The sequence below is a fragment of the Morus notabilis genome, unplaced genomic scaffold (genome assembly GCF_000414095.1).
Source record: "Morus notabilis unplaced genomic scaffold, ASM41409v2 Scaffold72, whole genome shotgun sequence".
Taxonomy (NCBI): domain Eukaryota; kingdom Viridiplantae; phylum Streptophyta; class Magnoliopsida; order Rosales; family Moraceae; genus Morus; species Morus notabilis.
In genome coordinates, this window is record NW_010367952.1 from 267,627 (window position 1) to 294,601 (window position 26,975).

The 26,975-nt window shown below is 35.2% G+C and overlaps 3 protein-coding genes across 3 annotated transcripts; 1 reads left to right on the forward strand and 2 right to left on the reverse strand.

The window, feature by feature from the left end:
- Nucleotides 1-1,985: 1,985 nt before the first annotated feature.
- LOC21398092 lies at nucleotides 1,986-12,529 on the reverse strand. Its single transcript, XM_024175997.1, has 9 exons — nucleotides 12,441-12,529; nucleotides 12,178-12,339; nucleotides 11,133-11,543; nucleotides 10,337-10,410; nucleotides 9,836-10,231; nucleotides 5,856-7,191; nucleotides 5,162-5,256; nucleotides 4,118-4,259; nucleotides 1,986-3,010 (listed from the first exon to the last, which is right to left on the reverse strand). Exons 1-9 carry the CDS (start codon nucleotides 12,457-12,459, stop codon nucleotides 2,331-2,333), a joined length of 3,315 nt encoding a protein of 1,104 aa, XP_024031765.1. The 5' UTR covers nucleotides 12,460-12,529; the 3' UTR covers nucleotides 1,986-2,330.
- Nucleotides 12,530-14,040: 1,511 nt separating this feature from the next.
- Nucleotides 14,041-18,251, forward strand: LOC112094605 (protein S-acyltransferase 11). Its single transcript, XM_024175998.1, has 4 exons — nucleotides 14,041-14,263; nucleotides 14,834-15,056; nucleotides 15,948-16,246; nucleotides 17,593-18,251. The coding sequence occupies exons 1-4, from the start codon at nucleotides 14,246-14,248 to the stop codon at nucleotides 18,067-18,069; spliced, it is 1,017 nt and encodes a 338-aa protein (XP_024031766.1). The 5' UTR covers nucleotides 14,041-14,245; the 3' UTR covers nucleotides 18,070-18,251.
- Nucleotides 18,252-22,707: 4,456 nt separating this feature from the next.
- LOC21398093 (probable splicing factor 3A subunit 1) lies at nucleotides 22,708-26,682 on the reverse strand. Its single transcript, XM_024175985.1, has 4 exons — nucleotides 26,563-26,682; nucleotides 23,511-25,723; nucleotides 23,101-23,407; nucleotides 22,708-22,939 (listed from the first exon to the last, which is right to left on the reverse strand). The coding sequence occupies exons 2-3, from the start codon at nucleotides 25,671-25,673 to the stop codon at nucleotides 23,138-23,140; spliced, it is 2,433 nt and encodes an 810-aa protein (XP_024031753.1). The 5' UTR covers nucleotides 25,674-25,723; nucleotides 26,563-26,682; the 3' UTR covers nucleotides 22,708-22,939; nucleotides 23,101-23,137.
- Between the last annotated feature and the right edge of the window lie 293 nt (nucleotides 26,683-26,975).

Genomic DNA, 26,975 nt, shown 5'->3' on the forward strand with positions numbered 1-26,975 from the left:
CATGCATGCACATAATTCGTGAATATATATATATGTAATGTATGTATCATACTCCCATTTGAATTAGAAGTACGTAGTAGCCAGGCCTACATAAGACAACACTTCTGCCTTCAAATTCTTCTACTTTCGCTCTCCATATCCTTTCATTCCAGGATTGTGATTACTCCAATCTGTACTTCAAGATTACAAACTGTAGCTTCTCGCTTTGAAACGCACAACCAGGGAGATTGATTAGTAAGACTTCCCAAACGTACAAATTGTTGCCCTTTTTCTTGTCTAACATTTTTTTGAACGTATGTGCGTGCGTTTATGTTTTTATTTTTAGTTTTAATTTTTTATTTTATTTTTTTCAATCTTTGTCTTTTGAGAAACCTAAAGAGTTGGTGCTTGAAGGAATACCTCTTGTTTTTGCTCTGAACTTGAAGGAATGCTAAATGCTTGTTTTTCAATTATCAACGACATTTATTTAATGAAATTATGCCGAGTACTATCTCATTGTAGGAGGACAGTGGTTACTTATAACGTATTCAGATTATTATTTTCATGTAATTTTCACAAAAACTATGACCAAGAATTGTAAAAAAAAAAATAAAAATAAAAAAATAAATAAAAAGAAGTCATCCTGCTCCTACTCCTAGTTGGATACGCATGATTGCATGCAAGTTGTACTTTGTAAATTATAATGTACATCTATTCCAAATGCCCTAGCTATTAGACACGCTACAATTCTTTCCTAAATGTATTCTACTACGTATGCACTACTCCCCATCGCTTCATATTGATATTCAACATTTTATTCCTCTGCTATAAAAGGAGGACTGTGGGTATTTCTGATCATGGCGATAGAGCTTTGCCGGCAGCCGAGCGTCGACCTCTCGGTCGCTTACCAATGTCCCATCAGCAATGACAACAAGAAGCTCATTGAGGAAAATCTATCTGATGACCACCGTACTCATTATATCTCTCGAGTCTCCACCGACGTTGCGAAAAGCGGAAAGGAGGAGTTATCAGTCAAGAATATTGATGAATATCAAGATAGCCAAGATCCAAAATTGGTCACCGAAATTGGTACTAATGGTTCGAAGCGAAAACTAGTGACGAAAGCGACACGAGCCGAGAAGAAACCTTGTGAAAGTAGTGGCAGAAACAAGGCAACCATGTTGAGCAAAATTCGCGAGGATGAAGGCTTAATGCGATCAAAGCTAGAGTCCACAAAACGACGTCTTCATGACTCGTATCAAGCGGAGGACAAGAAACGGAAGCTCATAAAGGTTCTTGATCCAAAGGACTTACCTAACCAAGTTTCTAGCAGGAATCGCCATCGCTACAAGATCCGCTATTGAGTGCAATCCATTAAAAACAAGGTTCGAATATGCTCATAAAATTAACCTTTGTTACTTAGAAGTTAGCATTAATTCTTTAGAACCTTGAAACTTTTCTGATTATTATTATTATTGTGTTCTAATTAATTAGCATCTGAATAAATTACTGATCGGGTGATGTTGCATATCTTCAGGGAAGAAAACCAAGTGCCGCTTAAGTTAGCTTTGCATCAAGAAGGAAGACTTCGATTGGTGGCTGCAACAGAAATTTAGAGAACCCCAGATCATGCACTCTTTTTCCTTATTTGGGTTTTTTCCCATTGGGTTTTTTCCACCAAATAAGGTTTTAACGAGGCATCTTCCCATCAGGAAGATTTAGATCGGGGAATAGTGACAATGTATTATATGTGGGTCCACATTCAATAAAGTTGGCACATACACAATTTGACTTGCAACAAGAAGAGTTTGAGCAACATAATTTACTCAAATTACAACGACGTAACTGTTTCATCCAAGATGCGAATTCCTACCAAGTATTAGAAGAATTTGATAAATTCAACCAAAAATTAAAAGATTTAAAAATCCAGGTCAGGAAATAGATATGGTTGTTGTTTAATATGATGCTTTTTGGGTCCTAAAAAAGCATTGAAAGGAATCTTAAACTTATGGAATTATGCAGTTACGGTGGTCATATATATCCTGTAACCACTAACGGAATTATGCCAAGTATCCATATAATAACACTTGTTCCAATATTCCTGTTAATAAGTTAGTGAACATGATATGCGTATGTTAAATTAAAGACACAAAAATGTCGGACACTTTAATACCCAAATTTGAAGAAAACCAACTGCAGCTTAATATTACATGCATATAAAACGCTCATGTTTGCTGGCCTATTTTCTCCATCATTCTTAGTACTTTCCTCATCTTGCAAAATGTTGTGTCCGACAAGAAAACCTATATATATATATATATATATATATGGGGTTAAATGAGACCTTAAGCTCATGGCCAAGCAAAATGTGTCATACTATCATCACTTATATTCCAAGCTCTCTCAGCAATTTCATCAAATAGCTGCTCCCAACCCCAACTCGAGTACCCCAAGAAAAACCAGTAGTCAGTGATAGATTGATTCCCGGACTTTAACTCTCCGATTGTGCGATATGTGGCTGATTGATCAAGATAGTAGATACCTGGTAAAACTTGAGGATACTGATCTTCCATAGCTCTGCGAGTTAAAGCAACAAGAATCATTCCACGTTGCACGAGTGGCCCTCCAAAGGACAGAGGAGCCTCCGTTAACATCTGCAGCCCTTCTTCCAGCTCATCCAAAGCATCCCATCTCACATGCTTGTTGATAATCAGACCTAGAAACCCAGAACTTTTATCCGCCTTGACAAGGAGAATTTTCGATTTACCAAATGGCTCTGTGTTTAGAAGCTTATCAGTAGCAATAAGGATGGAACCAGCCACCACTTGAGAAGCTGATCCGTGCGAGCCTTTTGATTTGTGAGACTTGAGCTTGTTGTGTTTGACCACTCTTTTAGGTGTCTGGTTTGCTAATAGCACTTCATGCAATCTATCCCTTGTAGAATCAACTTCATAGTGATTGTCGGTTAATGAAGCAGTACCATATGAATTTTGTTTCCTTTTCTCCTTTCTATCTACAGACCACAGGATTCCTAAAAAAGTAGCAGACAGAGTTGAAAACAATGTCTTATTATTGCACCAAACAAAAAAAACAAAAAGGGGAGGACCATAAAGCACAACGAATCAGGCCCAAAGACAAAGGGAACATCGTGGAATACTGTAGGAACAAAAAGAGACAGGTAGAGAGAGAGAGAGAGTTATATCATTGTCACAGATAAGAATGTTGCACGTGATAATTCAAGACTTTTTCCTGTTTTGTATTGAAAATTGCGCAGTCCCAAACAGAATTTTGATTCCTTCCCCCCCCTTTTTAGATGATTTTTTAAATAAATCAGGTGGTAAACACCATCAAGAGAAAACAAAGACATAGTTACTAGATCGGCACCCCCTCTGCAAACTCTCCATTTCTATAAGATAGTCTTACTACATAAAATGATTTTACCATTCAGTAAAAAACATCAATCCAAAGGTTTGAAAGATAAACAGTTCTTAAAGGATAGAGAAATAGACAAAATAGCATGATGCCCAAATCACATAACAGCGAGAAAATAAATCTACATATTCAAACTAAAAAAAAAAAAGAATCCAGTGTGCAACAGTAGCAACTGAGAAATCAAGAATGAGTTAAAAGTACCGCCAAATTTTGTTATGCCTGTCATGCAGAGTATCTCCGATCAAGTGAGCTTTAATTTATTGCCTAGAAAACCATGTCATCTAGTACGCCTTTTTGTTTGTATTACTCCGCCGTGTTGTTTCAACTTAGTAATTCCATTAGGGCTTAATTTGAGTTCTACTTTGGTTATTCACATAGTAATTGAGCATTGTACAGTTTAACCAAACACTTTACATCTTTCATCAATAAAATTTTCGTTTTCTTGTATATTTTTTCATGAGTCGACAAGTTAGGAGTCCATCACATGCTAGAATCAGTTTCTGTATGTTTTTAGATGAAAATACATGAACAAAATGATCACAAAGATGGGAAAACAGAAACAAAACGAAACACAACACAGAGCATCATCAAGCAAGCAAATTTGCATCAGAAGCTTTAAAGAAAAGGAACATAAAAGGTGATAAAATATAAAAGGTTCCTTCTGCATTTGCATTAGTTTTAACGTACCCCGTTCATAAATAACTACCTTTCTCATGGACAAGATGATGAGAGTTGCTTCCATGATCAGCAACAAACTTGATAACATCAGTAACTTCCATGTGCCCTTCATAAGGGAGAGAATTCTTCTTTTCTGCTGGAAACAGCATCAGAGCAGGATAAACTTCTGTCTGCAAATTTTTAGTACACCAAACACGAGAAAACTAAGAAGACATTCAGTTGAATGATAGAAAATGCATATTACAAATACATATTATGGTTATCAAAATGAGAGTTCAGAAAATACACACACTGCATTATTATTATTTTTTTGGAGTACACATTACAGTTATGAAAATGGGGGTTTTAGGACCGACACAAACAATGCATTATTTATTTATTTTTGTTAGGGACAATGCATTATTTTTTTAGAGTACACATTAGGTTTATGAAAATGGGGGTTTAGGACACGTAAACACACACACACTGCACTATCTTTTTTGGAGTACACATTACGGTTATGAAAATGGGGGTACACTGCATTATTTATTTTTATTTTCTTTAGTACACATTATGGTTATGAAAATGAGGGTACACTGCATTTGGGTTTTTTTTTTTTTTTTTTTTGGGAGTACACATTAGGGTTATGAAAATGGGTGTACACTGCTTTTTTTTTTTTTTTTTGAATACACATTACGGTTATGCAAATGGGGGTACACTGCATTATTAATTCTTTTTAGGAGTACACATAACGGTTTTGAAAATGGGGGTCACACACAGACACAAGGCCGAGGATCCATGTCAACAATATCACGTTCAAAAGACGACTTGATTGAGTTGTACTTCTTTGTTCTTCACTAAAACTAAATTACAAACGTATTTAATAGAACTTGCACAAAACGAAATCCTCGTGCAAGAGCATTAACATGCAATTCCTAAGAGTCCCCACATTCCTCTCCTGAACAAGGGAATGGAGAGAGCACCTCCCAGTCACCACGTAAAATCAATTTGCAATAGAACAGATGAGAAATAGTAGAAAATTTTAACAAAGCTTTACAAACATTATACAGGAGAGCATTCCAAAACTGCAAACCTGATTTATTGATCTCAGTATCAAACTACAATCATTCAGTGTGCAATCCAGCAAATATATTAATGGAAGCTTCAGCTTTACATCCTTCAAGTTCTCTGCCACATGTAAAACTGAATAGTGAAAATTGGGAAAAGTAGTGACTTGTTTTTCAAAATAATGAACAAAACAGTGGTGAAAATTTAGAACAGAAGCGTCTTGGAATATATATGCATGTTTGTACGTGACAACCAAAATCAGGAGATAGATATTCATGTATACTTGTCTCTGTGTATATACATGTCTTATACAAACCGTAAAGAACTAATTTTTGATATTTTTACCAACATCCCTTTACTGGAATAACCTTCTTTCAAATGCAGACAAAGGTTTTGGCACTTCATGAAGTTCAGGAGAAAAGGAATAATAACGAGGGAGAAAAAAAGAAAAAAACAAGAATACAAGATTCCTATGCTAGAGTTAAGATTTGGTTCAAGATCAAGAAAATTCATCTAATTATGCCCTAGCTTTCACGGTCTAGGATCTAATTTATCAAGGAAGGCCAGGTTAATTTTTCCCCCTACTGAACAGCCTAGGATACTCAAGTGGCGAGTGCTTTATAAATTCTAAAAAAAGCAATCAAAACTAGTTTACAGAATTCTTCCACGAGAAGCATTATACATTTTCACAGCAATTACTATTGGAAATAGGATCTTACCACCATGAAACATTGTTTCAACATTAGCTGATCCACTTTTGATTGTGCTAATATAACCTCTCGTGGCCCGATATAGTTCACGAACAATCAATTCCATTCTCTGGCAAAAACCACACCATCTATTACTAAAAAGGACCAACACATCCTTGTACCAAGCATCAGAGTCCGATTGATTTGATCCAAGAACCATCTCAGAGAAACTACTACTTGTAACACGAGGGATGGAATCCGCCTCATGGAAATCCACATTAACAAATGGTGGTTGCAAAGCTTCCTCAGGGTTCTGAAGAACAGATTCAGACTGTTTATATGGAAGAAGACTTCCGTTGAGAAACCTTGTGAAGAAATCAGCCATTGAAGAATAGCTTAAATCATTCTTCCCCGAAAAGACATAATGCTGCTCCACAATAGGATCAACTATTACCAAGCCTGGTATCTTAGATCCACCAGTCAAAGCTTGAAGTAATCGATAATTACCATCAGAAAATAAAAATGATCCCTTTAGGCCTGGAAATTGAAGCTGTTGGTCCTCTGACTTGTCCTCTTGTAATGAACTTGTTTCTTTCACTTTTACAGCTCCAGCAATGTCAAGTTCATGGTTGGAAGCAAATTGTTCAGATTCTGCAAATGACTGTATACTTCGATCCACATATTCAATTTTCTCTACATCATACTGAGATTTTAGTTGATCATCAATGATTTCGGAAGTTGCTGGAAGCTCCTCGTAGGATACACTTGCCCCATGCAGTGATGGATCTTGGTCCAAATCAACATCCCTTGAAACAAGATCTTCCTGGGATGCTTTTGGTGAAACTGAGTCAGACTGAGTTTCTGTCTGTGATGGCAACCTATTTACCAACTTAATGTCAATATCATCAGATAAAAGTTGGAAACCCAAATCCTTTGCAAGTGAACTTAGTTTCGCTTCCTTCTTTTTCTTAAGAACATATGCCAATATCTCATGCAAGGTACTGTCCTCGAGATCTGAACTTATTTGATCCAAAGTGACTCGTTTACCCTCATTTACAATCGTGATGGTAGACATCTTTTCCTTAAATTTGATCAGCTGAGCTGTTGGAGACAACTTTAATTTAGGAGGCCCAGATGTACTCCTGAATGCCTGATAATCTTGGAACAATATCTCAGTCATGTTACCATTTTGCTCACCTAGCTCGTATGAATTATAAATATGCAGCGCCAGTTTCCGGAAGGCATCAAGAGCTTCCTTACTCTTGCTTCTAGTTTCCACCGAGTAAGATAAGCGATCTACAAATAAGAGTATGGATGGCCTATCAGCAAGTAAAACAGGCTCCAGAGCATTTCCATCACCTTCAAGCTAAATAATATGAAAAAAGATACTCATGGTTAATATAGAACCAACAAAACAGTAACGATTAGGTAAAAGAATAGTAATACGTGAAATTACATAAAGTAATTAAGAATAAACTAACGACTCAAGAAATAGATGCAAAGGATCAAGAAACAGTTAAAGTATGAAACTATGAAGCCTCCCTAGGTGGCTTAATAATCTGCAAAAGGCACTGAAATCGGCACAATAAAATAGTTTAGGCCATGATTTCAAAAGACACGGGGATAACAAATCATAATTTTCCTATGATGTCCCCACAGCCAGATAATTTAGCTATAATATGATATAGGAAAGCTGCTTGAGAAAAGTAATCATGTACAGCCATAACGAGGCAAGGCAAGAAGCAAAATAGCAGCAAAATAATCTATAAACAAGGCATGATGCACACGAAGAAATTTCTACACTAGCATAAATGGTGACCACTAGAATGCATGTAAAGAAAGATGTGCAAACATAACAAGAAATGGAACACATTCCATGAATAAATTCTGATATTTGAAATGGTGAAGATTGGCGTCTTTCTACTCATATGCAGGAATATATTACTAAATCAGTTGTCCATTTGTTTCTTCCTGGCACTATGACTTAAGACTAGGGATTTGTGTTCTCCTCGTCTGAAATTACATTGATAGTGCAGTTTTGGATTGAGAAGTTCATGTTGTCTAATGGTACATTTAACGCAACTAAAAGGTTTTCAGGGAAACATTTAAGCCTGTATCTTATTTTACTAATTATAGTAAACCCAAGCTAAGACCTCACATGACTACAAACTTTGCTGCCTGGAGGAAAAACAAAAATAAAGATGATGGACAAACTTGGAAAAAAAAAATCCATGCCCAACCAATTTCACATCTATATCTAGACACAAAATAAAAGCCATATACAACTCAAACAACATAATAATCTTGCTCTTTTTTCTTAGTTGAAAGAACTTTCAATCAGATACATCCTTTTGTTGTGAAAAATTACATTGACGTTTTGACTGTAAAAAGGGAAAAGGAAACAAATACCTTTTACTCTTAATTAATATCCTTTTTGTCAAATAACTATATTAGTAAAAAGGATATGAATCAAGTGTCAAGGGTAAAAATCCATACCCATGAGTACTAAGGGTAAGTTCAACAATTTTCTCTTGTAGAAGAGTAGCTCCTTCTAACCTACTTTACATGATTGATTGCTTATCTATTTCTTTTATTCTTGCTTATGTCCCTGTTTATTATCTAGTTGACATTCCAATCTATTTTCCTGTATTTTAATGCTATTTCCTTCAAGTTTTAGGTATTGTTACTCTCTTTCAATGGATTCCACTTCTTATCAAGGGAAAGATTAACAAATGCAATGCAATTACTAACATATGAAAACCATTAAAAGATTTTACCAGCCATATGTACTGTTTAACATGTTAATGTCGGGAAAAAAAATCATTTTTAGAAAAAAATACCATATCTTAAATAAGCAAAGGTTTTCAGTAGTATTTAATTTTCATGAAAATAAATATAGTGTCAAGGATCTTTGGGGCTGAAACTTGGATAATATCATGTTCATAAGAGCAGGATTAAACAAACGGAATGAGCTCTCATAGTGGGTGAAGAACCAGACAGTACAGACACAATAACTGTGGGACTCTACCTCAAAGTTCTAGAACCAAAAAACTTGCTGAAGCAGTATTAAATGTAACATTGTCATTGTGTGTTGAACTATGAAAAGGTCTTGAAAACACAAAGTGGCATGTGCTAATTTTTCTTTTCTTTTTTTTTTCAGTCAAAACCACTACGTGTCAATTTGTACCTGAGAAAACTACATTATTACAAAACTTTACCAAATGTTTGGAGGATAAAGGTAAGAGTTGATATAAGAATGTAAAGTTATGCTCGAAGAAGGTAAGACGTCACTCACACACAGAGGTCGCAAAAAATTGTATTTTAGGTACAAATATTCTTGAATTGAACATTTGTAAAGAAAAGAAAGAAAAAGATAAACTGAGTACTAAAGACTAAAGAGCAATAACCTCATATTTCTTATGTTGTCCAAATTTGCCATAAGAGAATATTTCTCCTCCGTAAAGAAACTCGTATCATTATTAATAACATTAAAAATTAAAAATTAAAAAAAAAGAAAAAGAAAAAGAAAAGAAAATACTGCATGTGGTTAGCAGAAGTCTCCAGAACAAAAGATATTAGTCATGTCAACTGTAGGGGTGTGCTGCTTAGATCCATGACATCATAATAGCAACCATTTTAGAGTCCTAACAACCGCACAAATATGTTGCATAAACTAGTCAAGTGATTAAAAAAATATAATAAACGTATGAGATAATGTAATGAAGTTTCTCACCAAAAATCAAATGTGCAGAGTTCTCTTAAGGAAAAGAGGAATAAATGATTGGGCTTAATTTATATGTTACTTGCATTCTCATGTAGACCAACTTGTTATTAGAATGCAAAACCAATGAAAACGATCTAGGCCAAAATTATTGTTAGTGATTTAATCCATGCGACTGAGCTAAGCATACGCCTTGGGGATTTAGCCGCATACGATTTGCAGTTGCATACATGATAACATAATGATACAAAGTACAAATAGCAAACCTGAAAAGAGGAAATAAACCCACCTCCGAAATAACAGGATTTTCCATCTGTAAGACATCATTAAGGTCATCCTCTTTCTCTATAATCTTCAAACAACTTGGGCATCCAGCAAAGTGCAGCACTGCCAACCATGAACTAGATTCTCCAATCCCAAGAGTTGAAAGCAATGATCTTTCTGAGACTAGACCATATCTATACCTTTCGGATGGTAGAAAGAAATCTTTTGCAAGTGTCATGAACTTTGACAAAAAAGAATCAAACCGCTGATATTCTTCAGATGTACAAGATGATAACACATCAGGCGTGACATTATCAGTCTCCTCAAAAGAACTGTCATTTACGGAGTTGAAGTCCACATGCCAAGGAACTCGGTCAAACCCATTACCAATGTCACACATCACTTTTGCATTTTCCACACCCTGTTTTCATTTTTAAAAGGAAAATGACAAACTTTCAATAAAATTCTATTCTATCTTTTTTAGAAACAAGTTCACAACAATGTGCAGTTATAATCTACCCGCCACCTTCTGGATGTTCTTCCCTTTGGATGTCAACCTTCTGTTTGTCACTCCGTGAAAGTCTGTTCCAAGAAGATATCCTGCAAAGTCCAAAGGCAATTTTAAATATTATGACTGGTAAACGCACCAATTAAAAACTCATAAAACCTAATCTAGATCCTAGATTTCTTAGGTAAACAAAGCCATTGTCATATGTTTGTGAGAAGTATTATTGAAAGATAGATGACAAGGTTTAGAGTGACGTTCACCTCTGACTAGAGTCATAAAAAGGAACATGAACTCACTCCCGACTGCAATCCGTGTACATTGTTTGAAATGCAGTATAAGAAAGACTACCCATCTAAACATTTATAGTGATAGCAAATGCATTTAAAGACTACTGTTCGAACAGCTGCGCACAACGTACAAGTGATAGGATGAAAAAACAACCATGGCATTTGTGTGCAAGTCGACATTCACTTAGTAATGCCTTAGAGTACATTTGAATATTCGCATGACAGCTAAATGTTAGTACCAGGTTACTATCATTACTAATTACAAAAATATTATTTCAAGCAAATATCCATCCAACTAATGCTTTTATTCCGCCCTATATAAACATTTGGAGAGTGGCAGAACTTCAATGTGTCCTAGGTCAATGTTAAATTTAAGATGGCATGAAATTAATTAACGACCAAAATCATAGTAAACTCCAAGACAAGCATACATGATACAACAAATATTAAATTAAACATGCATTATTGGACTGGTAAAGGAGGAATAAAGATTAGATGTGTAGGTTTCCAAGAAACTTCCAACCAACCTTGCCCACCAAAACCATTCACAGTAACATTCTTCTTCCCCTTGGCCAGCAACTTAGGAGTCCATCCACAAAATTCAAGGACAAGGAATGCCTTGTCAGTTGAATCCAAGAATGTCTTCAATTCTGCTGGAGTACTCAGGGATTTGAGAGGCAGCTCTTCAGGAAAAACCGACATCTGTGGATAAATCGAAAATAAAATGTTTTGTGCCCGAAGCCTTCCTCGGTACTTGTAAGATATAGAATGGTGGTAGTATAAAATAGTGATTTCGTTGGCCATAGCACCAATAGCATCCGCTAGCATTTTCTCTCTATTTCTATACATAAACATTAATTTTAGGGAGCTAAACTCTTCGTGTCTATTCGTGACAAAACTTGACACTTCTCTCATGAGTGATCGAGATTCGCCAGACCCTGGGCATCCAAACCACCATCAAATAAATTATCAGTAAAAAAACATCTAAAGCTATAACTTTTAAACAGTAGGGGAACAAGAACACTAATAACCCGTTTTTGACACAAACATAATGAAGTTAAGCATTTAGAGACATATATACGTATAAACATAGGAATATCTCTAAAAAACTAGGTGGACAAAAAAAAAAACCCTTCCATTTCCATCATCCTCTTACTACTTCTCAGTTCTCAACAATAATGTTGTTGTCAACAGTGTCATTATCATTAAGCATTTCTTCGTGATAAATCCATAGAAAGAAAATGACTAAAACTACCATCTAGAAATAAGCAAAATAAGTTGAGGGTTATTCCAATAATCTAGGTTCATTTTGAATAAAAGTGCAATTACATGATAGCGCTAAATCACACTTAAAAAAACAAAACAAAAAACTTTTTGACTCTGATTTTTTTTCCTTTGGTTCAAAGCCAAAAGAAAACAGTGTTAATTCAATTGAAAATTAACTAATTCCGAAGAAACCTTCGCTGAGGATGAAATTGGAAGCGAATTTGCGTAACAAATAGCTAACAACATTGAAAATCAGTGATAGATTAGCAATGAAAGTTGAAAACAGTGGGAGAGAGAAATACATACAGGGAAGAGTGACGATGAGGAGGATATGGGGATGGAGTCTGATCTGAGAAGAGAAGTTAAGCTTGGTGAGGAGCTGCCATTCTCCGACGACGCCGTCCGATTGCGAACGGACGGCTGGTGATGCGGCGAGGCATATACAGCAACAAACGAGGAGCACAAATTCTGGCTTCATTATTAAATCAGTTTACTGAATCTCTCTCTTTCTATTACAGTCCAAAATAGAGAAATGATTATTGTTAAATATCATAGCAGAAATGGCCGACCTTCAACCAAACAACCCATCGGAGCGGCTTCGTGTTGGGCGAGATTCAGAAACTCCGGGATACGCTTATCAATGTCGGGAAGGACGACGGATTTGGGATAAATAAGAAGGGAGGGAGAGTTACGATGGTTATTTTCTCATTTTAATGACATCGATATTCAATTAACTTGTTTTTTTTTTAAATGAAAAACCACTTTTAAAAAAATATTATTTATGTCACAACAGTCAGAAATAAATAATTATTATTTAATTAATCAAGAAAAAGTAAAAAATTATGTTGGTATTTAATTATTTAAAATATATAAATAATAAATTTGTACAAAATTATGAAAAACTAATATTTTTTTCTTTTTTTTCCTCATAATATTTAATTCACCTCTGAATTTATTATAACATGTCTATTTGAGTCAAGCCAAACTCTTTTAACGCTCTGAGTTTTTAGGTTGAACTAAAGTTATAGACTTAAAGTCTAATTTGGCCTGCTTTTTTATTTTTTTTATAAAATGTTGAGAGGCAATTGGTCAAACCTTTTACTCATTTGCACAGACCGGACAGTCCGAATTTACACTTCTAATATTTACTAAACCGTAAAAGAATATAAGATGAAAATAATAGGAGTTGATCCCTAATATTTATTAAACTGTAAAAGAATGTGAGATGAAAGTAATTGGAGTGAAAAGAAAAGTAAAGAATGATAATTGATCCGTTTTCAATCTTTACTTTTATATTTAATGATATAATGCAAAATAATTTCATTCTCTTTTTAGTGTTTATGATAATAAAAAGAAAATGATAACAATGTAATTCACTAAAATATATATTTAATATAATTAAATAATTATTGACTTATTGGCCTAAGGCACGTGAACTTATTAAGGGTGTACGAGTAAATTTAGTAGTCATTTTCTTTTATGAGATATCAATAACAAATAGAGTAAGGATGGGCTCTTTATAGGAGTACCACAAATTTTAGTAGACGTTTGATTCATATATTCAGAATTATGATTCATAATTATTCTTATTTTATGTGTGTTTTTTGTGAAATAAAATCAATGTAAAAAATTATAAATTATGATTTAAAATCAGGAACGAATACAGAAAATAAATATTTGTATTGATTTATACCAAAAAAAAAAAAATTTAAAAATTGTCACGGCATGTCATCACCAACTTAGCTCAGTACCGGCTTAACTCCAAGACAGGTCAAGACAGTGCCTAAGGCCTCAAATTTCTTGTTTTTAAGCCTCTATTTTATCTTCCCAAGCATATCATTTAGATTTTTTTTTTTTAAGAATTAGAAGCAAAACAACTTTTTGAGAAATTATCCACAATTCAATAATCCTCAAATATAGGAATACAATTCACGAACCAAATAGCAAAGCTTGTCATTTTTTAAACCAGGTTCATGAAAGAATTTCATATTTTAAACCATTAATTTGATAATATCTACTAGCTATTAGAATTTAATTGCTATCATTTTAAAATTTGAAGTATAATTTATTAAAATTAAATGTTTGAGATGTATTATGTAAAATATATATATATATATATATTGCATTAGTGCAATTTTTTTTTTCTATGAACAAACAACTCAAGTTTTACTTTGACTTCCTAGTCACGGCTTCAGTCCGAGTTAAATTATTTTATTTTATTTTATATTTTTAAGATCGATAAATGAATCCGGGTTAAACTTGAACCAATCTTTCTGTGGTTCTTCGTCTTTGGTCCTTTCCAATGGAAACCCACTTCTAGAATGGTGCTATATGCTCAACTGCTACCTCCGCTCCTAAAAATACGAACCCAAAGATGGCGGACTTGCCGGAGGTTTGGTTTTTCTTTTCCCAGTTTCTCTATCTTGTCTGATTAGCTCTTGTTTTGTGTGTGATTCGTTGACTTTTGGAATTTCTGATTGGCGGTTCGTTTCCATCTTGTTGTGTTATATACTGGCTGTCTCTCTGTTTCTGATTTTGATTCTTGTTGTTTTTCTGTTCATCATCACTCTTTGGTATTTAAATAGCCATGATTTTAAATTTTTTTAATTTATTCTGATGATTTAATTATGTCAGTGACTATGTTTTCTCTATATTTATTTGTAAATGACTGATCTTGTTTTAGCTGTTTAATAGGCTAAAAAAACTCAAGAAACCAAATTTTCCGGATTATTTTTTTTCCAGTAAAAGCATATTGTTTTTTTTTTTCCTTGGTTGTGTTTGAGATTAAATATCATTAATTTGGATGGATAGTCAACGAAAAGTTTATATTGCTTGGCTAATTTAGATGAGTTTGGATTTTGGGTATTGTTACAGAATGTTTGTGTGCATATATTTTTGGTTGCTTATTTAGTTGCAAAAGTTTTTCTTTCCCGTGATGCTCATGTTAAGGGTTTACATGTAGGAGCATTTTGTAACGTTAAACAATGAGAACTATGACGTGATTTGTTGGGGTTGTGGGTTGCGGCTTCTGATTCCGTCTCACGCGCCTATTTTCAAGTGTGGTTGGTGTGGAGCCGTGACAAACCAAAATGCGCAGAAGCGTGAATGCAAGCACTTCTGGTTGAGACGATTGCGAGATCGTTTCTTCGTTAGCGTACTCCTCGCGTATATGGTATTTGTTATATGTACGTAGTTGTAACTTCATTACTACATTACTAATACTCCTCATTTTTCGTGTTTTATTCTTGCAGTTTTTCCTTGTAAATGTCACTTGAGTTATTTTCCATTTCCTTTCCTTTTTAACGTTTGACATTTTTTTCTTTAATAAATTCTTCTTGATGAATTGTTCTTTTATACAATGAAAAGAGTAGAACTGAACAAGCAATCCTCCGAGCTAGAAAGAACTGAAGCACCTATAAAGCATATGCTATGTTTGCAATAAATTATCTTGAAATTGTATAGCATGTAATTGAATATTTACCGGATGATCGTTTGATTTTTCCATTAGTGAAAGATTTGTTCAATATGCAGTGTTTATAGTTTGGACAGTATGAGTTCATTGATTTCCTTGGGAAAGAAAATTTTCTGGTCAGAAATTAGTTTATAGGATAAAGATCTTTTTGTCCAATAAACACCTTGTTCACCCATTCCCCTAGGTGTATTGACATATTCATCTGGTGAGAATTCAATTCTTTTTATTTCTTTTCCTTTCTATTCTTGGTCTTTGATTCTAATATCTTGAGCAGGTTGTATCTTCCTTGCTATAGTTTATAAGAATTAGTTTTGCTACTGGTTCGTTAATCTCCCGTGATGCATATTCACATCCATAACCTGCAATGTGAAATACATAATACCTATTGTGGAATTTACCAGGTTGTGGAAGCTTATGTTGTGCTTGTAACAAATAAATTAGTACCAAGGACAACAAAATGTAGAATTTTATTGTTCTTTTGTTATTCCGAGCTAATTTATCCAAGAACATCTTGATCATGAGGACTTGGTTTCCAGTAAAGTTACATATTGCTGCATTCCTTGTTTCTGCTGTTATATCTTGGTATATTTTCCTGGAAGTGCAGGTGGTGGAGTGTGGGCAGTATACCAGGTTGTTTTCTCCATCAGCTACTACTGTGGGATATTCCATTCCACCGTCACCTTGATCCTATCTGTAGCTACTATTTATACATTATTTTCTGCCGCATTTGGCTGTGCTGGCACACCTCCAAGCGTGTCATGGGGAAGCTACCCAACTGTGGGGAAAGGTCACCTCGAGAACTATACATTCTGCCTTTACTGCTCAAAACCAAAGTCACCTAGAGCTCATCATTGTCGTTCGTGTGGAAAGTGTATACTAGACATGGATCATCACTGTCCATTTGTAAGTGTTCACTCCTCAACTTTAAAACATGTTGAGACTGAGATGTAAGGAACACCATCTGTCTTGGACATATTAGCAATTAACTCTTCACTGGTGATAGAATTATTAATTTAGAAACGGCTGGAAAGAATCAAGATTAAACTATTAGGATATTATTGCTGTTAAAATTTTGTTAAAAGTGCTTTAATTAGTCCTGCAGGGGTCATAAAACTTAGAACAAGTTTGTCATTAGCTAATGTAAGCTAGCAGGGTTTTTGTTTATTAGTATTGTTACCATGACCACTAATAGGAGACTGGTCACTGGATGGTTTAAGCCCAAGACTTGGAAGAGTAGCTAAAATAAACCAAAATTTAAAGCCACAAGAATGAGGGGAATCTATAAGTTGTCGTACATCGTAACTTGGTGCGGATTATTTTTTAAAAACTTTTGCTTGTTCTTAATGAATGAAACGTGGTAAAGATGAAAGTTGATTTGACGTAAGGTGGTGGAGGCAGGGGCAGGGGGAGGTAAGGCCTAGGGTTTTGCCCCCCTGGATTTTCAAGATCTTTTAAGCCCCCCCACCTCCCTGGATTTTCAAGATCTTTTAAACCAACCCCCCACCCACCTCTTATTTAGCAAAGATTTCAAATATGTCTCCATTAAATCTAATTTCATGTAGTCTTTGTTATATCAAAAGTGATCTTAAAAATCCTTAATCTCAATGACCCATTAAGATAATTGTTCTCAAATGTGTCCTTACTTAGCATTTTTTTTTTAATTGTTATATACTTTTTCTCTTGTTTGCCCTCATTGAAGTAATATTTATTTTCAAATTTGTCCATACTTAAATATATATTTTTTTTGTTTCTTGTGGAATTCTCAACAATTATTTACTTGTTCATACTCTATCTAATTCTTCCTCTAAATCTTTATTACTGAAATGTATTCAACTTGTCTGTACATTTATGATATTCAACTAAAAACACGTTTTGATTAGATCATGCATTTTCAGTCATTGTACTTATATATTTTTTTCTTTTACTAAAGTAAACACTAAATAACTAGCCTCTTCAGAAAATTTTATATTCACGTATCAACAAATTCAGTAAACTAAAAACGCATGTGCATAACACGTCTTCAAACTAATTAATAGTTTAGAGTTTATTGTTTGAGGGTTTTTAACATTTTTTAAGGTTTATGTTCCCCCGCCATCACGCACACACATTGAAATAAATTTTGGCTTGGCCACTGGGTGCAACTGAACTTACTGGTAATAACAAATTGTCAAACATTTGCAACAAAGCTTCATTTCACTTTATATGCTTTCTCATGAACTGATAATCTCTTGCTTATAACGTTTGTGCAGATTGGGAACTGTGTTGGTGCAGCGAACCACTGGCACTTCATCATGTTCCTCATTTCAGCTGTCATCAGTACAATTTACGTCTCGTTCATGTCTACATATGTAGGTCTGCATGTCTGGCCACCATTATCATATAGATCTTTAAGCCGCATGAATGGGCATAGCATGAGTATGGCTTTAACAGCTCTCAAAGAGGTCATATTTGCCTTGTTAAGATCTGCAGTGCTTCTATCTGCTAGAGGCATTGTTCTTGTATATCTTTTCATTTCGAGTGTTTCGGTGGGGCTCGGGTTGAGCGTACTTCTATGGCAGCAGCTCCGTTATATTTACGAGGGAAAAACATACTTGAGTCTTCTAAGTTCGCGCGGCAACGACAATGTTGGAGAGAAAGGTTGCCAGAATCTGTCGCGTTTCTTCGGATGTCCTTATTCTTTGTCAAGATATTTACCAAATTTTCAGAAGAAGAGACACGAGAAATGAAAGGCGTATACATGTTATGTAACATATTATCACACACTCTTCTCAATATGTCTCTTGTTATAATTATTATTTTTGAATTTATGTTTTCGACAAACATGGCATATAAGCCTTTCACTGTGTAACTTATACTGGATAATGTTGCGTGCTTTATTTAAGCTGTAGCATATGGTTTTATTCAGTTAGAATGAGGAAAAGATAGAACAATTTTTCGAGGGAGTAAGGAAGATCCTTCAAAAGTAAATTAATAATAAAACGATAATGTTTCTTTTTGCTTGTGAATTAAGTTTTAAAAGAGCAATTGTTCCATCATGTGATTCTTTCCCGTCTTAATTTGATTTCTCAAATATCAAGCGAATATTGAGCAATTCTAGAGTAGGAACATTTTGGTAAAGCCTAAGATGTGACTGGTGAATTTGCACGAGAGGAACCTTATCTTTTCATTGTAAATTACTGTTTTATACCTATTCTTTCTTTTTTTTCGGAAGATTCCCCGACTGTAAGATCTCATTGGACTATTGATCGCGACTGAAATATTTAAATGAGACCGTGCATATTATAAGGGGTAGATGTTAGGATGTAATTGCAAACAATTGATAAACACCGTCTAATTTAAATTATTACAAGTCCCATTGTAGAATTCTCCATTTTTATTAAAAACATAACAAAAAAAAACTTATAGTACCTTATGAAATCCTATAGACATATAAAAAGAGATAATAAGCAGGTAGGTGTTAATTAACTTGTCTGTTTATTTTTAAATTTAAATTTTACGCTCTTTAATCATGCTTTTTATTCTTTTATTGTCGGTTATGTTTCTTGGTTTTCGTGCTTTTTACTTTTTTTTTTAAAAAATTTATTTTTATTTTACAAGAAATGCCAAACGGCTTCCTAAACAAATTAATATCATTAAGCTTCTCATATATGTCGTAAATCCAACTTCGCAAAAGAACAAACAAACAATTTTTTTTCCCTTAAAAACAAACAAAATCAATTGAAATAATAAGAATGGAACAAGGCTTTGCAGACACTAGAAGACATTCATGTGGAGTTTTTTTTTTCTCTTTTTTTTTTTTCTCATTTCGTTAAAGCATTTTAGTGTATTCCAAAAAGTAATATAAATTTTCCCTATAAAATAACTAATGAACTACAGAAGATAAGATGGCAAAAAATAAACACCTTCTTAAGACTTATTTTTAATCACAATAAAATTAGAAATTGTTAGTACAAAGTTGACGCAATGAATTAATAGAGCATCATAAACAATAAATTAGCTATCTCTACATTGTTAAAGTCACCCTTGTACTAATAAAAAAAAATCTCTTCTGTTAAATAATTAGTTGTAATTTTTTTTATCCATAAATGATGGAAGAATAAATGGAAATAAAATATGTTTATAAAAGTCATATTTATCTAGAAATATAAATTGAATTTTGATCGTTTTGCAGTTTCTTATTTAAAAAAAAAAAAAGAAAAAAAAACTTTCATGTACTTTTTTTTTGAAAGTCTTATGTACTTTTTTCGCATGTTTTTATTAATTGCTATGTTGAATTTACGTTAAATCAAATATTTCGCAAAATGTCTACTCATAGACATCGGAGGAAAGTTGAAAGAATTATTTGTTTCATTAAATCAATATAAGACTCACTTTGTTATATAATGATGCAATTGTAGAATTATAAGACTCACTTTGTTATGTAAGACCACCATTAGTCCTTAAATTAGTATGTTTGGTGGAGGGATTTGTTCACTGATTCAAATTATGATTCGTGGTTCGCTACAGTATTTTCTCCCATAAAAAATTCACGTAAATTGAAAATGGTTCGAATCACATGGTTTAAATCTTCCAACCAAACGTACTCAAATGACACTTTAGTTCCTTTTTTTAATTTTAACAAGACAACTCTCAAACTCTTCAAATCTTAGAAATTAAAACTATTTCCATCCAAAACCGTCAGTATTTAAGTGGACGTTTAGTCTACGTTTAGTTTAGTTTATGAGAGAAAATACTGTTGTGAGTTACGAATCATGATTCAAATCATAACACGAACCAAACACCGGTTTTATACACGTGCCATTCAATTGTATTTTTTACATTGAAAAGACTAAAATACCCTCCCTTATAACTTAAGAAAAAAAAAAGAAAATAAAGAAGTTCGAGAGCTAAACCCAGATGATTCACCATCTCTACATTCTGAATTATCTTTACGAATCTCTGTTTCGTGAGCCAAACCAAAAAACAAAGCTCGTTTGCACACCAAAATGATCCGCCATTTGTAAGCATTCTGTCTTAACTTCATCGTTTACAAGATTGCACTTTTGACGATTTCATCTCTGCATAGCAACCTTTTGTTGCATAAAGAAATACCAGAGCTATGGATCCGCTGGGGTGAAGAGTGAAACGCCGACGACGAGAGAGGGAATTTGGGACGGCGCTTGGGCGAGGAGTTGGTTGTCTGGCCGGTGCGAGGAAATGAGCACCGACAAATACCGTCGAAGGAGCGGCGGAGCTGGGGAAAAGAATGGGTAGATCTAGCCAATGAGGTGCTGAGTGGATGGGCTTGACGAAGCCGAACTTTGTCGGATCCGCCGCCGAGCCCTCGCCCCCTCAAGCCATCACTATCGCATTCGCACCACCACCAGCACATATATACCCGTCGAACCCGCATCGCCACAAGCCCAGATCCGCCGCGCGACCGTCCCACCTCCCCGTCGCCTAGTTCCCTCCTCACCGACCTGCCCGCCGAGAGTAGTCCCCATAGAAAGCGTCACCCGTAATCGCCAAGATTTCTATAATTATTTTTTTGTATTTTGCCTTTTGGCTTTGGTTATCAGTAACATCTTGAATGTTTCTTGTGAATGCATGGATTTGAGATTGTAGTAATAAATTCACATGGGCAATCGTTTTTGTTTTTTTTTTATTTCCACTTTGATGAGTATATACAAATGGAATTCAATCCATACGTCTTCTTTGCAATGGGGAATCATTTGATTTTCTTTTGCCCCATCTGCTCTTTATTTTTCCTTCTCTAAATCTATGTTTTTTTGTTGTTTAAGAAGTATAGATGTGAAGATATGACCTTGATCAAAGTTTACATTGGAGAATCTAATTAATTTATTGATTTTTTCTGGAATTGTGTCTCTGGGTTTGGGTATCATTATTTTCTTATAGACATGTTTTTCTCCCTTTTTTTTTCCTTTTTAATTTTCATTCATATTTTTATTAAAAAGTATAAACTTTTTTTATTTTACTAAAATACCCTCCTGAATTAGATCACGTGCACCGCACATGATCATTTCTGTTAAAGTTGACGATTTTAGACGGAAACGGCATAATTGTCACTTCTTAAGAGTTTGAGGGTTATTTTGTCAAAATTAATAAAAGAAGAGGGTTATTTTGTCAAATTTAATAAAAGAATAATCATAGTGTCACCTGCTAAAGAGTTTAAAAACCAACAGTGCCAATTACCCTTAAATCAAAATGAAGACTTCCCGAAAAAATATTAAATGAAAATAGGTAAAACTTAATAATTTACCTTTAGCTAAAAAATCACTAAGCTATAATAGTAGTAAAAATCATATAATTGAACAAAATATACAACGCAACATACATACATAGACTGTCATTCAAAGACAAGGGCACGGGCTATAGCACGTGCCTCTTCTTACTAGTAATAATAAAAAGTGCCATTAGTATTGTGCAGTTTTTGTCATATCTATATGAGCTTTTTTTTTCCTGTATGACAGGAGAAAATTCTCGCATTTGTAATGATAAAAATATCAATTTGCTAAACCGGATTTCAATGAAAAAAAAAAAAAGACTTTTCTGCATAAACTGTTAACGACATTTTCAAAATTTCCGAATATCAACATTGTATTTATAGTAACATAGCTCTACAAATCCTAATGAAGTGAATTCCTGCCGCTCCAATATGAAACTGCGATCACAACACGATTCAACTGCACCACGACGGGAAAAAGGCATGTTTAAGTGGAATTTGGTTGGGAATCAGAACCATAATTCATGATTTTAATTTTTAAAATTTAAAATTTTTGTGAGAGAAAACACTGTAGAAAATTAAGAACTATGATTCAAAATTAAAAACGAATCTTTCAACCAAACGAAGCATAAAGGACCGACATTGGAGTTATAAACCGAGGATTAAATTTTTTATTTTTTATTTATTATTCTTTTTTATTTTTATTTTTTAAAAAAAGGGCAGCAAAGATTTACAGCATTTAAAAGGTTAAAACATGAAGAACCATCCTACCTGCGTCAGATATATAATGACACATTCAAGTTTCAAACAGGTCTGAGACCTTTCCATGAGTCCCAACAAAGTAGTAGCTTTCTGTGGTTAAGAAAACAACAAAATTAGATAGCACTAAACTCTAGCAGCAGCCACAAAAATGCTGGCTCTGAAGGAAAACTTGAGAACCAAATTAGCTAGCAGGGGGATTTTTAGGACACTTGAGCTGAGGAAAAAACAAACCGATTCTACTGATGCTCAAACTCACCCACCAGTCCACCCGGTCCAGGATGAGCATGCTTCCTACAAAATGAAATTTAAATGCTAACAAAGGGGCCCAAAAAAACAAATCAACACCAAAGAAACTATCAGCAAGAAAACTAGCAGAAAAAGAGTAAAATAACCCGAAAGTTTTATAGTTCTCGCAACACCGACATTTTTAATAATGATGTTTATGGATTGTCATACAACTATATGGAATATAAATTGGCCAGGGAAGTAACTGCGAACAACTGCACAAGGAAATATGATAATTAGTAAAAAGAGTTGCCTAATTGCTCTGCAAGGTAGAAGGAACATGCGTACTTCCCATTGCCTGTAAGAGACATCCCTGGGTGCTGGATCTGTATTAGAGCAGTCTCGCCATCAGTTAAAAAGTAAAGAATACAAAATATTATTCTGAAAATAAATGAAAACATAAAATCCCCAGCGACAAAGGTCAAATATCAGATCCACAAATTAACACAAGGCATATGTTTTCATATAGCAAGAAAATTCCAACAACCTTATGCGAGTGAGAGTTTCCCCGTTCATGAATGTATTCATCTCTTTCTACCACCACGTTCTCTTAGTGAAAGAGAGAGAGTTTCCCCGGCTCCGACATTGTAGTATGCAAGTGATATATTGTCCTTGAGAAAACCAGGTTTTCCACTCAATTTCTGTTTGTTTGCAGGAAGCTGGATTTCCCCAGCTATTTTCTCCTTTAAACTCCCGACAGTTTCAGATAAAGACTGCACTGTGATTTCCAGAAGTTGCCCCTTAAGATTTCCTTCGTCAACATTTGGAACAGAAATAGTAATGCGAACAGGTCCCTGCAAAATAATAAAATCTCAGTCATAAAACCATATAACGGTTATCATTAAATGCTAAATATTTTAAAGCTAAGAAAGGAAGCAAATGAAGAAAATACTGTACCGAATGCCGGGCCAAAAACTGATCTTCCGGAACAAGCAACAAATCATCAAGCTTTTGCCTCTTTGGCTCCGGTTCCTCTGGAAGCGGTGGAGGAGCTTCCTCAGGTGGTGGTGGAGGCATTCCTTGAGGCAAAGGTGGTGGGGGCATCATATGCATTGTAGGAGGGGGAACATGAAGAGGAGCATAAGGACGGGAAAGCGGTAAGTGTGTGAACTGAGATCCTGGAGGGGGTGGTACAGGGCCAGTTTGAGGAGTCCCTGAAATTGATGGAGGCATTGCGTGTGGTCGGTTCACCAAAAAGGATTGTTGTCCAGAACTCATGGGCATTGGTGGTAGAGGAGGACGAACAGGTGGAATCATTTGGACCACTTGGGGTCTGGGTGGAGGTACAGGGAGCCCACCACTAGTTGGGGCAGAATACTGAGCTGTGTTCGGAGGAAGCATACGAGGAAGATTTAAAGCAAGTCCAGGGGGTGGCGGAAGAGGACGAATGGATGGCACACCAGGTCTAGGAGGAGGAGCAGCTGGACCATGAAGTGTTCTAAAATCATTATTAGCGGCATCATTCTGATCCTCTCCAATGAGATTTTGCGACAGAGCTTGGTTCGCTGTTCGCCCAATGCTTCCTGTGTGACCATCCCAAATTACCTGCTTTGGTTGTTCATCTTTTTTCTTTTCTATCTCAGCCTTGACAGCATTGGAGACTTCTTCTTCCGTGGTACCAAAGATATCAGGACGGGTTCGTGCAAGTCCAACAATATTTCTAGAAATCTCATCATCCTGAGCCAAAGTAGTCTCTCGAATCTTAGCAAACATCCTCTCCTTTTGCTCTTTGAACTTGGGATCGATGAGAGAAATCCGCATGTGTTCAGACATTTCACTAATTGGAATCAGCTCACCAGTGATTGGAGAAACAACATATTTCGTTGGGTCTCTTTCAGCAGGCATCCTTTCCTCAGGCCTCTTCCAGTTCTTAACGATTCTCATTGGTGGTTCAGGTTCCTCCGACACCCTTATCTCATTTTTCCTTTCTTCATCATTCTCATCAAGTCTAGCTAATTTCATGCCCTCCTCAACAAGTTGCATCTCCTCCTCGTCCATTTCCATTTCTACCTCTTTGCTGGGCTCAACAATCTCTTCTTCTACAGCTGAAATCTTACTCCTCCGAATAACCTCCTCCTGAGTCATAGGAGGGGGTAAGTCCTCATCCTCATCATCGGCAAAGTCTATTGTCTCAACTACAACAAAGTCATGCCAATCTATCATGGCCATTTGTATTCTTTCCTGCTCAATTTCATTCTCAGCTTTTGCCCTAGCCTCCTCCTGTGACTGCTCCCATAGTTGCCGATTCGAACATCGTTCAAGCACTGTTGTCATGTCAGAAACACTATTCTTAAGCTTCTCTGTCAAGCCCTTTGGAGGCATCAACACTTTTGAATATGCATCTGCCAGTGAAGTAAAAAACATGAACATACTATGAGTAGGCTTCAGAAAATGGAACTGGGGGTTATTGATCTCCCTACTAGTCAATCCTGTCAAAAACGATTTCCCGTTTCGAGCTACAAACTGGGCTGTAAGCTTAATAATGTCCAGTTCTTCCCCAGTAATTCCTTCAGGAAGCCGGACCGTATACTGCTCAGCTTCTGGGGGCTCGAGGACTTTACGCACAGGTTTGAACTGGGCAGATGGGTCAGGCTTTGGTGCAATTAATTCATTGCCATTGGCAGCTAGAGCTAGTGGAGAAGACTCAGGTTCATTAGGGTCAGAAGGCTGTCCAGACGGCTGCTGTGAAGATGACTGATTGGCACGACATTCAGACAATCGATGCTGGTAATATGCATGGTATGGATCGGAAGGAATCAGGAAATTAAACTTTGCATTACCAGTATTGTTTGCTATAATCCTTTTCTCAAATTCAGGCCCATTCTTGGCAACGAATGTTGCAGTTTTATCTACAATGCCTCTGATGTCTGGAGGAGGATGTATTATTCCAATTGTTCTAGTGTGAGTCGCGACAGAAGCAGGAGCTGAGTTGGTTTGATTCTGTTCCTCAATTGGCTTTTCATCCTTTTGCTGCTCAGGCACTTGAGACAGCGGAAGTGGACCGAGGTTTCCATCAGAAGGAGGAGCAGGAAGAGGTAAGATTGGCCCCGTGCTCATCATTTTTCCTTTCAACGAAAAAAGAGGCTTAAATTGCCTCTCTTCTTTTTTACCTACAAAATTACAAACTAGTTAGCATGGATTTAACTCCTACCATATTAGCATCTCAAAATCAACAATACAATGCAGATGAAAAGTAGTTCTACGCACTAAAATGAACTATGAGAACCATTCTGAACTATGAGAACCATTCCATTACCCAAAAATAATAATAATAATTGAAAGTTAAACAATTAAAGCCATAAAGGAAAAAAAAGTTAAAACAATGAGTCCGTTATTCACAAAAGATTAGTTTTACCAATTGTTTGGCAACCTACAGAAGCATGGAATAAAGCAAGTAGGAAAACTCTTCCGACAATCAGACTTTCTTTTCGTTTCTCTTTCTTTTTTTTTTTTTTCTTTCTGCTGAACGGAAAGAAAAAGAAGAAATAGGAAAACAATAAATTTTTTATTTTTTTTCTGAACAGAAAACAATCAGATTTAACTAATCCTTTCTCCCTCAATTTTCCCAGCTACCAAACAATCTACTGCACAAGCATTTGGGATCACAAACCCAAGAATTGAGAAAACAGAGATAGACCAAAAAAAACATTGAAATACATAAATAGAAAACCTCTTAATCAACCCAGATTATCCTTATCAAAACCCTAACCTAACCCCAACTCTAACCGCCACATCGAATCAAAACTAGGCTTCGAAAACCCAATTGACGGCTCCAACTAGTAGAATCGCTAGCAACCTCAAACTCAAAACGCAATTTACGCACTAAATAGAGGAAAAGATCGACAAAATTAAAAAAGGCCGCAAACGAAAAATAATGTTCGCGTGAAAAGATTTAGAAAAAAAAAAAAAAAAAAAAGGAAAGGCTTAATGGAGTAAGAAAATGGCTTACCCCGCGACGGCGAGAGGGAACGATGAGAAAGAATGAGAAAGCACAGAACGATGAGAGAAACCGTTCTCTGCGCTAGGGTTTCGATAAAAGGAGTGAGGGAGATAGTAATTGGTTTTTCTAAAATTTCAGCGATTTATTCAGCATATGTAATTTTGCAATTTTAATTTTAATACTGTTAAAACCTCTTATAAAAAATCACAATTAAAAGCTCACATGTCACATTTTAATTTAAATTAAAAATTTAAATCAGACATAAATATATATATATATATTTGTGTGTGCGCATATTAAAGAGATTTTTTAAGTATCAAAAAAATAACTAATAAGCTTTGTTTATTTCACCGATTTGAGTTTTCAGTTTTAGGTCATGTTCATTTCACCGATTCGAGTTTAGAATTCGAGTTTTACTACAG

What these genes read in the sequence shown, in the direction of transcription:
- LOC21398092 (XM_024175997.1), bottom strand. An exon ending in CCTCATCGTCACTCTTCCCT is followed by an intron (nt 11,544 to 12,177) that starts GTATGTATTTCT and finishes TTGGATGCCCAG; the next exon opens with GGTCTGGCGAATCTCGATCA. An exon ending in GAATGGTTTTGGTGGGCAAG is followed by an intron (nt 10,411 to 11,132) that starts GTTGGTTGGAAG and finishes TGGACTTTGCAG; the next exon opens with GATATCTTCTTGGAACAGAC.
- LOC112094605 (XM_024175998.1), top strand. An exon ending in GTATATGGTATTTGTTATAT is followed by an intron (nt 15,057 to 15,947) that starts GTACGTAGTTGT and finishes CTGGAAGTGCAG; the next exon opens with GTGGTGGAGTGTGGGCAGTA. An exon ending in TGGATCATCACTGTCCATTT is followed by an intron (nt 16,247 to 17,592) that starts GTAAGTGTTCAC and finishes ACGTTTGTGCAG; the next exon opens with ATTGGGAACTGTGTTGGTGC.
- LOC21398093 (XM_024175985.1), bottom strand. Translation starts at nt 25,673, where the DNA reads ATGATGAGCACGGGGCCAATCTTACCTCTTCCTGCTCCTCCTTCTGAT. An exon ending in AGTTTTTGGCCCGGCATTCG is followed by an intron (nt 23,408 to 23,510) that starts GTACAGTATTTT and finishes ATTATTTTGCAG; the next exon opens with GGACCTGTTCGCATTACTAT.